The sequence below is a fragment of the Ambystoma mexicanum genome, chromosome 2p, assembly GCF_040938575.1.
Source record: "Ambystoma mexicanum isolate Mex_15411 chromosome 2p, UKY_AmexF1_1, whole genome shotgun sequence".
In the NCBI taxonomy this organism is placed as follows: Eukaryota; Metazoa; Chordata; class Amphibia; order Caudata; family Ambystomatidae; genus Ambystoma; species Ambystoma mexicanum.
In genome coordinates, this window is record NC_090923.1 from 1,382,579,173 (window position 1) to 1,382,592,218 (window position 13,046).

General features: G+C 49.8%; 1 protein-coding gene across 1 annotated transcript in view; it reads left to right on the forward strand.

Annotated features, from left to right (window-relative positions):
• KIF9 (kinesin family member 9) overlaps positions 1–13,046 on the forward strand; it is a 1,188,236-nt gene that overhangs the window by 821,951 nt on the left and 353,239 nt on the right. The window contains exon 14 of the mRNA XM_069645790.1: positions 12,946–13,030. Coding sequence (XP_069501891.1) covers positions 12,946–13,030 — 85 coding nt within the window. The remainder of the gene's footprint in view (positions 1–12,945; positions 13,031–13,046) is intronic.

Below are 13,046 nucleotides of genomic sequence, written 5' to 3' on the forward strand. Positions count from 1 at the left end.
TACTGTTTCACTGTGGAGCACCGAAAAGGTAAAGACCAGAGGAACATTGATTTCCTTTCCCAGTTTCCCTGTGAAACGGGTGCTGCTACATCACAAAGGGGAAGGGCATGTGAGAAACTAGAAGGCGTCTCACCCACTAGTCCCCTGAGATCTGTCATCCAGGTGGCCAGGACACGGTCATCGCTTTTGGATCGAGTTCCTGGGGGTGGAACAGTGCGGGAGGATCACCTGGGTGAGGGGTCTTCGGCGATTGGGAGTTGACACCAGATGGTGAGACGTAGTATTTCCTTCCATATAACACCTTTAACCCATCCTATCAGATAGGATACTTAAAAAATCAACCCATCAGCCCAATTTCTCAAGACAAACACTTTCTTCTCACAGACAGCCCCCTATGAGAGAAAATAGGCTAACAACTGAGCCGTATACCCGACATGTCCCAATACAATGGTCAGGCAGAGTCTGGCAATTCCTGACCATCACACACACCTGACTTCCATTACACTTCTCCATAAGGATGAAAGGTAGAGCACAAGAGCACACTCTGAGTGAGGCAAAGCACACAAAGAAACAGCAGTTCCAAGATGGCAGTTTAACACAAGGAGAAAGACGGCGAAGCCGAAGGGGATCACAAGGAGGGAAATTCCCTTGACCTTTTCGACAAGGAACTGTTACTTTCATGAAGCCTCGAGAATAGAAAGCGTAAGACCAGGAACTCAGGCTGAGAAATTCTGCATTGTGTGTCGGAGGTACCTGGGGCACTCCTGCGTCGATAATGAAGGCAGGGAGAATCGCCTACTGCTGTGGTACTGTCCTTGGCTTCTACTACAAAGCAGTGCCAATGAAATCAACGCAGCCGGTGAGTTGGGGAGGCCGATACCAGACAGGTCTGTGTTGAAGCCAAGGTTGTAAGCAGCAACATTGTATGGTGAACGCTGAAGCAAAACAGTGTATGAAGCACATGTGATAACCACCCCAGTAACATTGGACAACAGATGAGTGATTGAACTTTGAAACCAAGATACAATACCTTAGACAGTGTGATCCGGCACCGCGTGCATGCTCATTCGAAGGTCTCTGTAAGGTATCCAACTGAGAGGTGGCAAAAGCAAAAGAGTGACAAAGGATTGTGAATCGAAGTTGTCCTTCACCAGGTCAAGCAAAATCCTGTGCACAAGTCTTCGATGTTAATAGAGTAAAGAAAGTTGATGACAAAGTAAATAAAGTTGGTCCGAGCCAGAACAAGGGAGATCAGCTGAGAGCTTTTGGTTAAAGCAAGTTTGTGTTAAAGTAAATTAAAATTGGTCCGAGCCTGGTGGAGGGAGACTGATTGAACATTGTGTTGAAACAGATCTGAGCCCGGCGGAGAGGGATCCGGGGTGAACCTTGAATCATGTGAGGAATTGGATTCATGAAAATCGTACGGCATTCTGATAAACAGGATCTGAGCCCGGCTGAGGGGGATCTGAGGTGAAGAGGAAATCACCTGAGAAATTGAGTGCGTGTGAAATCCTGAAAGGAAAATAACCTATTGTCGTATGAGGCCCTCTAAAAGAAGAGACTTTGAAAGGCAAAGAGACTTGGGCATGGAAGGCCCTGATGCTAATGTTTGAATTGCACTCTTGTGCCAGAGACTGTTCTAAGCTCGATTGTGTCACCTTGTCCCGTGCTGAAAACATGGGGAAGGGAGGCCAACAACCTAAATATCCTGACATATCATTTATTGAACACTTTTCTTTTACATAACATTGTTTCCCACACTATTTGTATTTAGAGGCAAGGATTTTCAATAGTTTTATTAGTTTAGGCCCTTTTATTTTGACAAGACCCACTAGGACTGTGTTATTATTATTTGATTGTCGTAGCTTGCTCCCATCTTTAGATTTAGGTAGGCGTTTTTCAAACCCAATTGAAGTTCAATAAACACCCTTGAACTGTGGTGACTTGTGTCGGTCTTACTGTTGATACCATGCCTTCCTTTCAAGACACACTGGGCCTCATTACGAGGCTGCGGGTATCCGTGCATGTAATACAGGCACGGCAGCCGCCGGTATTTTATTTTTTCCGGTGCCCAGAAAAGGGTCATTACGGCCTTGCCGGACCCAGCATTTGAACATTCCTGGGCGCTGGAAAAAATTCTTCCCCCATTCCCATTGAGGCCCATAGGGCTCAATGGGAATGGGGAAGCCGGATGCACCGGCACTTCATGAGAAGCTTCAGTTGGGGAACAGCTTCCTTGACTCTCAGCTCTCCTGGCTGGAGCGAGTAACCGCCATCCATCCCGGCAGGCCCTTTGAATTTACGGAACCATCCGCGTTCTCTCGACCTCCCTCCTTTCATTCCCCATCCCATCTCCCCGCCCCACTGTAGCCAACCCCACCGCTCATTGGTTCCTCATTTGAATAAGCACTCTTAGCAGTGAATCCCTGGGCAGCCTTGCTCAGGCAGCCTGCTAAGGGCCATGGCAAAGGGCACCACCTTGGGGCACCTCAGTCCCCTGTTTGCCTGTTCGTCCTGCGAAGCCATCTCCTGCTACAAACAGGTAAAGTGGTAAGATTTGGGAGCACAGCCAGTGCTGTGCTTGTGAGATCTTGCCACTACTTTAATACTACCATTTCATTTTTACCACTGTTTTGAATCCTGCTGCCCTTTGAAGTTTGCCACTGCTGTGCTCTGAGGTTTGCCATTGTTTTGAATAATCTTGCCTTTTGAAGTTTGCCGCAGCTTTAAATCCTGCTGCACTCTGAGGTTTGCCATTGTGTTAAATCCTGCTGCACTCAGAAGTTTGCCATTGTGCTGAATCTAACCTCCCTTTGAAGTTCGCCACTGCTTTAAATCCTGCTGCGCTATGAAATTTGCCATTGTGTTGACACTTTCTGCACTCTGAAGTTTGAAAATTGTGTAGAATCCTGCTGCGCAGTGAGGTTTGCCATTGTGTTGAATCTAACCGCCCTTTGAAGTTTGCCACTGATTTAAATCCTTCTGCACTCTGAAGTTTGCCATTGTGTTGTGTGAAGGCATCATGAATGAGACACAGACAACAGGTTCAAGATTGGTTCTAAATATTTTTATTAACTTAAAAGGCAGGATGAAGTAAGACCTAACTTGCTCTATGTTGAAGTGGAATTTCCCTATCTAAAGAAAACCAAGGATAGTCTGTGTCAGGAATCTGAAACAAAAGTCTGTCTGTGTCCAAAACCTATACTTACCCTCATAATTGGCTGTATACAATGTGTAGGGATGTCAGCATCAAAATAGTGTTCAAAATAAAGTTCCGAACTTCTTCCAGCTCTTGGCTTATAATCAGCTTCCCCTTCCCCAAGTTCAAAATAGTTTACAACGTCTCGGGTTTCCCTTTCCCAAGAGTTCAATCTTCCAGCTTTTCAAAACAACACAAGTTCAAATCTTACAGCAACACAAGTTCCTTGGGACACTTCCCAGCTCCAGTACTTTTCACTGGTTGATATAGGCAGTTTTGTTTCTTAACTTCAACATCACATAAGCGGATGTTGCAAAACACAAGCTTCTTTTCTTTTAATTGGTTCTCTCCATAAAGAAGGGTACTCTCTCTAGGTGCAGTTGTTGGAACACATGGTCCACCCATTACAATGGCACACAACCGATACCCCTTATTGTCTGCTTTCCATCAACAAATGTCCACTGCTTTCCTCTGACAGTGAAATTGTTTCTTTCATCAGTGTTATGCTCTTTCACACTATAACGTGGCTTAGATGGCCACCATGCACTTTGTTGCACTTTCTGTATTCGCCTGGCTCTTGCCAATACAGGTTTCCTGTTAACATGTAGTTCCTTCAACTCCTTAGCGTTGTCCAATACTTAGTTTCTCATCTCACACCCTTACTGTTATTTTCTTGGCTTTGAAAACACTTGTATCTCAAACAATTGCTCTGTGCGGCATTGAAAAGTGCTTACAATGTCTTTCAGTTCGTTTTGTATTCAAAATTACTTGTTTCGGCATTTATGTGCTTATAACAGCTTTCAGTTCTTTGGCATTCAAGAGTGCTTGCTTTAAGTCCCCGGAGCACCCCGGTCTGAGTGTTTGCCTGTTTCCACTCACCGGTTGCATATAGAAGCTCCCTTCGATTTCTTTTCACTCCCCGCTCTGCTTTCTGGCTCAAAAGAGTTCCACTCTTCCCTCGCAGCAACCACAAAGAGCACTGCTCGCTCTCCTGGAGTCATGCAGCAAATGGCTTTGCTCTTCCCTCGCGGCAACCAGAGAGAGCAGCTCTTGCTCTCCTGGAGTCCTGCGGTGCCTGGAACGCCTCAGTGCCCCACAGCTCCTGTTGCGTACACCTGACAAGGAGAGCAGAAGGATTTTCAGACCCTTTTGCGGCCATTCCTGGCCTCTGCATCTCTCCTGCTCGACACGACTCCTCTCCAGCCCGCTCCAGCTCTCCAGCCCGCTTCTTTCTCTCCAGGCCATCTCTCCATTTATGCTGTGCCGCCAGCATTTTTATACCCATTGAGAGTGTTAAATGACTACGTGTGTGGGTCATTAAGTTCAATTTCCTGGCCAAGGCGAAATCTATTAACTGGACATGCCTGGCTGTTCCACCTGAAACCCTCCATAGCCCTCTTCGCCGCAGTACTAGAGTGGTGTTTGGGGAGGTTAGAATTAAAGGAAGTGTGCATAAATCTGTGTTGTCTCCTCCTCGTCTTAGTGTTGAGGGGATGTTTCTGGGGGACATTTTGGGAGGAAGAAAAGGGAAAGGGCTGACAGTACCCTACAAAGGCTTGAGGAATAGAAGGTTCATTTAGGTGAGAAGGTCTCCTCGGAAGAGAAGAAGAAGGAAGGTTTCCTTTATCAACGGCACGAGACCAAGAGGAAGACGGTCCTCGCTGTACCTCTACTGGACGATATCTGGGATGAGGGTCTCGCCCTCCTCAAGAACCCATCCACAACGCCTGCGAGAAGGGATCGGTACGAGAAGAAGTACCGGGTCCCGGACACGGCCCCCTTGTGCCTTCGGGCACAGCCGACCCCGGACTCGGTCGTCTTCGCGGCAGCCAGGAAGAAAGCGGGGGGGCCTCAACCTCCCCGCCGGACGGCGAGGGAAAGAAATTGGACACGATGGGACGCAGAGTCATCTCATCGGCAGCAACGACGATTAAGGCTGCCAACGCCTTGGCTATCGTAGCCCGCTACGACAGGGAGTTGTGGTACAAAATCGCCCCCCTGCTGGACTTCTTACCAGATGACAAGAGGGCGGAGGCCCTAGAGATCTTGCAGGAAGGAGAAGTGGCGTCGGACCACGCCATTACGATAGCGACGGACATCGCTGACACTGGATTTCGCCAGTTGGGCAACGGCGTGTGCCTTAGGCGGCGTGGATGGCTCAAGGCAACTGACTTCCGTCAGGATATGCAGACCAGAGTCTTGGACATGCCGTTCGACGGGAGCAACCTGTTTGGGAAAACAGTGGACGATTCCCTACAAGCCATCAAGACGGACACGGAGACGGCCCGGGCTCTTGGTGTTCTCCAGCAACGACGGCCGCCCTTTGGGAGCGGCAGAGGCAAGCAGGGTGCCTCCAAAGGTTCCGGCGGCGGATTTTCCACCTATCGTCAAGCGGCCCGTTCGTTGTCGCAGGAAGCCTAGGAGGACAAGGCGGCAAAGCCTCGTCGAAGCAGGACTGAACCGGCCGTAGGGTCGGGCCCCCACCGAAGCACCCCTGTGGGAGGCCGGCTGGCGAGTTCTTCAGCGTGTGGGAGTCCATCTCCACCGACCGTTGGGTGCTGGACGCCCTGGCCCATGGTCACGCGGTCAAGTTTCTAAAGAAGTGCCCGCGCGTCCCCCCCGTGGCCAGGAAGGAACATCAAGTCCCTCAACTTCTCTTGGAGGTATAAGCGATGCTCAAGAAAGGCGCCATCAAGCTCGTCCCAAAGAGGCTTCGGGGCTCCGGAGTTTACTCAAGATACTTCCTCGTGAAGAAGAAGACGGGAGGATGGCGTCCCATCCTGGACCTACGACGACTGAACAAATTCATCAAGGCACAGAAGTTCCGGATGGTCACCCTCCAGCACGTCCTGGGTCAACTGGAGGAGGGCGATTTCCTGTCGTCGTTGGATTTGGAGGATGCCTACTTCCATATCCCCATCCTAAAGGGACACCGAAAGTTTCTCAGATTCGTGGTCCAAGGGCGTCACTACCAGTTCAGAGCCCTTCCCTTCGGATTGAGGTCGGCACCCAGGGTGTTCACCAAGTGCCTCGCACCGGTGGTGGCGCGGCTGCGCCTGGAGGGGATCCACGTCTACCACTACCTGGACGACTGGCTCATCCGAGCGAAGACGAAGGAGCTCGCCGCGGAGCACACGGCAAGGACCGTCCAACTACTCACGGACCTGGGATTCTCCATAAACTACGCCAAGTCCCACCTGGTGCCCGCGCAAGACGCACTGTTTCTGGGAGCGAAGCTCGACACAGTGTCGCTTCTGGCCTCTCCGTCGGAGTAAAGGACAAGGGCCATCTTGGGCAAGGTGCACCGGATGCTGGTTGCGGACGCGGCCAGGGTGAGGTCCATCAAGTCCCTCCTCGGAATGATGTCTTCTTGCATTTATCTCATCCGCCTGTGCAGGCTTCGGATGCGCCCGTTACAGGAGTTCCTGGACGCTCGCTGGATCCAGACGGGCAGCTTCGACGACAGGATCACACTCGACGAGAGCTTCCGACGAGCGATCCGGTGGTGGGGCACCCGTGCGCATCTGACGGCGGGCATGGACTTCCAGACCCCGGGCCACCAGAAGACAGTGACCACGGATGCCTCCCTGGAAGGGTGGGGAGCGCACACCGAAAACCTGCACGAGAGGGGTCTTTGGCTGCCGGCGGAGAAGTCCTTCCATATCAACGTCCTGGAACTCCGTGCAGTGTTTTGGGCCCTCAGGTCCTTTCTTCCGTCCCTCAAGGGCAAGGTGGTGAGGATCTTCACCGACAACACCACCACCATGTTCTACATCAGGAAGCAGGGCGGTACCAGATCCCCAGCCCTGTCCAAGGAGGCGCAGGATCTGTGGCATTGGGCCGTCGCCCAAGGGATGTTTCTGGTGCCTTTTCATCTGGCAGGAATAAAAAAACACCATCGCCGACTCGCTCAGCAGAGACCTGCGCTCGTGCCACGAGTGGGAACTACGACAGGATCTAGTGGACCGCCTCTTCCGACGGTGGGGCACACCCCAGATCGATCTGTTCGCGACGGCGACGAACTCCAAGGGCCGGAGGTTCGCCAGCAGCTTTCCCCAGCCGAGGAGCATGGGCGATGCTTTCTCGTTCCCCTGGGAGGGCCTGTTCCTATATGCGTTCCCTCCTTTGCCGCTGCTGATCCGGCTCATCAACCAGCTCAAGAGGTCACGGTGCAGGATGATCCTCGTCGCACCTGCGTGGCCGAGGCAGATATGGTTCCCGGACCTTCTGGACTTGTCAGCGTCCGCGTCAATCAAACTGCCAGTGGACGCGGATCTTCTCTCCAGGGAAGGAGGCGCCATCCTCCATCACGATCCGAAGTCGCTGAACTTGCAGGCCTGGCTCCTGCAGCGTTAGAGTTTGGAGGTTACGACATACCGGCCGACTGCAGATAGGTTCTTGCAAAGGCCAGGGCGTCCTCAACTCTTAAATGCTATGGACACAAATGGAAGAGGTTCTCTGTCTGGTGCCACGCACAGAAGATTAACCCTCTACGGATTACGGCTCCTCAAGTACTGCCGTACCTGCTGACGCTGGCCAAGGCTGGACTGGCGCACGCTTCCATCAAGATTCATCTTGCTGTGATCTCCCGATACACCAGAACCACGGGACGGACGTCTTTGTGGTCTCATCGTCTGGTGAAAGAATTCATGAATGGACTGTTCAGATCGTTCCCGCCGGTGAAGGCCCCGGCCCCGGTGTGGGGGCTCAACATGGTGCTGACCAAGCTCATGGGACCTCCGTTCGAGCCTCTGCACTCAGCTCAGTTGAAGTTCTTGTTGTGGAAAACAGCGTTTCTTGTGGCCATCACCTCCGCACGACGGGTGGGAGAGATCCAGGCCCTTTCCTGCAAGCCCCCGTACTTGACTTTTCACGACACGAGGGTAGTGCTCAGGACGCACCCCTCCTTCATGCCCAAGGTGCCGTCGGACTTCCACCTCAACGAACCCTTGGTGTTGCCTGTTTTCTTCCCATCGCCTTTGTCGCCGGCTGAAAGGACTTTGCACTCGCTGGATGTGGCTAGAGCGCTGAAGTTCTACGTGGACCGCACAAAGAGTTTTCGGAAGACGTCACAACATTTTGTGAACTTTGGACCTGTCAATCAGGGGAAGGCTTTCTCGAAGGCTTCCATTTCCAGATGGCTCTCCGGCTGTATCATGTACTGTCATCGGTTGGCAAACCGACCGCTGCCTGGCCGTCCGAGAGCCCATTCCACCAGAGCGATCGCAGCTACCACGGCGTTCCTATCTGGTGTGCCCTTGCTGGACATCTGCAGGGCTGCTACGTGGAGGTCGACGCACATCTTCACGAAATTCTACTGCGTCGATCGGGATTCCAGGGAGGAGTCCAGGGTCGGCCAAGCAGTGCTGCGCAACCTGTTCGCCTAAGGTGAGCCTGGCGAGGAGGTAAGAATTGCTTAATGTTGAGTTTTGGATGTAATGCTTAATGTTGAGCCTTTGCCACCTCCCGTGGTTGTGCATGTGTGTACTGCTATGTATTCTTTTATTCATGAGCATGTGAATCCATGCCAGACCCAATGCTGGAGAAGGAACAAGTTACTTATCTGTAACTGTTGTTCTCCAGCATGGGTCTGGCATGGATTCACATGTGAACCCTCCCTCCTACCCCTCTGCGGCTCTTCACTTGGTCATACTGCCACTTCACATGCTACCAAATCTGAAGATGGCTGCCAGAGGCGGGGCTTAGGGAGATGGCAGTCATTGGCTGTGGTCAGTATGACGCAGAGATCAGTGATTGGTTACTGCTACGAAAGACAGATCAGAAACGAAACTGATACTGATTTTTCTTTACCTAGGATTCCCAGCCTGACGACGGGGAATATTCATGAGCATGTGAATCCATGCCAGACCCATGCTGGAGAGCAACAGTTACAGGTAAGTAACTTGTTCCTTACTCACAAGAGGTACTGGCTGTAACCAGATTTTGAAAACCACTGAGGCGTCTTCCTGCATTTCCTTTATAGTCGGAATCACAGGAAGCTTCAGTTCCGAGCCGCGTCTCGCCTGCAGCAATGTCAGTGCATGATGACCCCATGATGCAAGCACGCGCGTGCAGGACATTGGGAAATGCACTCTCTCTGCACCAAGTGCGTGGCAGATATGCCACGGCAAGCACCAGTTCTGGCATCTTCATGATCCACGATAAGTATGAAGAGGCTGCAACCTGACTGCAGGCGACCCTCCCCTCACGTGCAAGTTACTGCACCTCGCTTCCATTGCCCACTTCAACCCTCAACAACAGTCAGCAGACTTTGATGCACACGTCAAAATTACATCTTTGGGTGCAGCTTCTCTGCACCCTCCACTTGTTTTCCCAAAGGCAAAGTAATTTATAGCACCTCCACCATCCAAGTACATTAAGCTTTAACTACTCCATTTAGTTCTGAAACCTTAGTCTCAGTCATAGATACCCTTTCATCAACCTGCCAGAGATCATGCCGAATCAAGGATACATCCACCTCATCTTCTCCAATTTCTGGGCTAGTGCTGTGCAGGAGTTCTCTATTGCCTAAAGTATCTCCTAATATTGTTTTTGATTGTCGTGGGTGCCAGCTTCTCTTTCTGCTGTCTGTTAGCTGCTTCTGCTGGCACTTGCTGCATGAACCTGTACAAGCTACCCTGTTTATTACTTTTGGCCATTTTCCCTCCAGTCATTCTGGCCCTTAACACTAACAGAAACGTTCCTTTGCACCACCAACACCCCCACTGGACAGCACCACTGTGAGGAAATGCTGGGCAAGTACCTCGACGGCCACCAGACCAATATTCTCTCACACTAACCTCTGAAAGCATCACCTCTGCCACCTGCAGGACTCTGTGAGTGTTGCATATGTAGTTTGTATGATGTTCAAGTACTTTCAGTGAGGTGACTTCTTCTTTTACCACCTATCATGAAGTTGAGTGGGTTCCGCAAAAGGCACAATATAATTGACATGATCCAAAAGGTTTTTATTGGGATCAATTAGACAGTGGCCAACTAAAAAGATGCTAAGAGAGCTTCAACAGGATAGTTTTAGCTCTTGAACTCAAAATTGTCTCATGGAAATTATCCAAAAAAGTAATACTTGTCAATCCATAGCTGAGACCAAAGGAGATGCTCTCATCGCAGGAGCTAACTGAAGAGCAAAAACGCAGTACAAGCCAAGAAAGCAGGAGGACCATGAAGAAGTGTGAATGAACTTAAATACCATAGAGTGTTAGTGCCCAGGGCTTTTTTTGCTACCCCTCCCTTTGTACCTGGCGTGCTATGAAGTGACCTTGGCCACTTAAATCGCAATTAAATAAATAAATACAATAAATCAAGAGGGTGTTGGAAAATAAATATATCTGTGACATTGTGAAAGTACCTACATACCTTTTCATAAAGCCTAGACTAATGTCTGTAAGAGTAATAATTTTTGGATGGGCTTCTCTGCTCTGACGGACCATTCTCACCCACTCTTGTCCCAACCATACTATATAGACAGAAACTGATTTTCTTAGCTCATTGAACTCTGGGTTGTTCTCTTCAATTAAAAAAAGAGTCATATTGTGAAAGTTAGCTCACTGGTGCCTCAGGAGACCACTCTTCACAATTGATTCAAAAGTAGATTGTGGTGAAGACATTCCGAGTTGTGTGATAATTGCTGGGAAATTACTCTCAGATTTCATTACTGTCGCTTGGTCTGATGATAAATTTACAAACTATGCCGACGACACCCAAATTCTCCTCCCCCTCTCCCGCTCCTACGAGCAAGACTCAAAAACCCTCAAGGATACCTACGCCCTCATCCAGGCTTGGATGGCGGCTAACTGTCTATGGGCCTCATTACGACCCTGGCGGTAAGGGGTTAGCGCCAGCGTTAGCTGCGCCGACCCCTTACCGCCAATTACGAGTTCCCTTTCCGCCATGGCGGTTTTTACACCTGCTTTTAGCGGGTGTAAAAAACCATGGCGGTAAGGGAACTTGGTGTTAATTACGCCACCGTAATTTACGGTGGCGTAATTAACGCCTTCCCCACTCCCATTATGCCCTATGGGGCAAAAATGGGAATGGGGAAGGGTAAATGGGGATTGGGGATTTACCGCCCCGCCAAGGTCGGAATGGGGCGGTAAATCCCCTTACCGCCATGGCGTTAACGTAGTTAGCACCATGGCGGTAAAGTCACGGCCCTGGCGGTAACTTACCGCCAGGGTCGTAATGAGGCCCTATGTCTCAATGGGGTCAAAACAGAAATCCTACTGGTTGGTCGCAAGGAAATCCTGTTCCTTGAGCATTGAGAATATTGTAATCACTGTCTCTGCTGCAGTCAAAATCTTGGGTGTTTACTTGGACTCCACCCTCTCAATGAAGAGACAAGTCAGTGCCATCTAGCCTGTCTGATAGCACAGCGAGTAGAGTGCTGCTTTGACATCCGTAAAGAGCCTGCCGACGCAGGTTCGAATCCCAGCAGGGCCAAACTCAGCCTTTCATCCTTCTGAGGTCAATAAATGAGCACTGCACACTGTAGGTAATAATAAGCAGCGCTCAGATACCTGAGGGTTCATAGCGCTATATAAATGCTACATTTTATTATTATTATTATTATTATTATTATCTCATCATCAGTGGCACTAGCCACTAAAATCATTAACGCAGTAAAACCGTACCACTCAGCAAAAAATTGCCTTAATAATAGCCAGAGCCACCATTGGGGCCAAGTTGGATTACTGCAATGTCCTGCTCCTAGGCACCTCAACAAACTGCAAATCACATAAAACAATGCCGATAGGGCAGCACTAAGCACATATCTCCCAGGCCAGACGAGATGCCCACTGGTTCCCAGTCAAAGAGCGTATAATCTTCAAAACCCTTGCCATCACCACAAATGCCTCTCACACTTGGCACCCCTGTACCTGGCAGAAATAATTCACCTTGCGAATGCAACCAGACCTAAACGGGCTCAATACTCACAACAGCTTACAGTCCCGGCCTTTCAAAGAGCCAAAGCTGGAGGGGCTAGTTTCCTGGTGTTGGCATCAATAAACTGGAACGCACTGCCACTCACTCTCAGAATTTAAACCTCCTTCACTGTGTTCAGAAGAGCCCTGAAAACAAAACTCTTTAACTAGATCGTACTTGAGGGAGTTCCCCTGTAACCATGGAACATACCTACTGTAACTTTGCAATGAATTATCTGTCTGTCCCCTTCGCACTTCATTGTGCTTATGTATATCTGTATCCAAGTGAATCCTCTAACAGCGCCACGATTCCCCAGGGCCGTTGTGCGCTTTATAAATTCAAATAAATAAATCCACCAGTTTCCGAGTTCCAGTAAGGCGGGATTAGTCCCAATTCATGGAGTCCCTTAGTACCCCACGAGAATTCTGGAGAAATTGCCACAGGTGGTATTTCTGGCCCATAGTAATTCCTCCAGTTTTTGGAGGTAAGATGGAGAAAGTACCTCAAGCCAAGTGCTGAGGTATTTCCTATACTCCATCCACAAACGTGTATGGCTCTGTGGTAAAAGACGCATTAATTCTGTGACTGCCACTTCTTTCCCACACAACCATACTTGAAATGAACCCCACTTTTACTTAGAAGGTGCACTAACAGAGGCACACTGGCATGTAGGGAACCCTGGAGGATGCCTAATCGAGAAGCTTTGCCTTGAGTCTGGTTGTTACAAATGTTCCTGTTAGAACTTACAAGATAGCTTGTCCAGCATTTCATCCAGGCATTGCATTGTTGTTTTCTTTCCCTGTTAGCAAACAAGAACAGGAAGTAGAAGCCAGGTTACGCCAGAAGTATACTGTGCCAGAGAAGAGTGATGCTGGAGCTGTCGCACAGAAGGTATGTGCCACAAAGA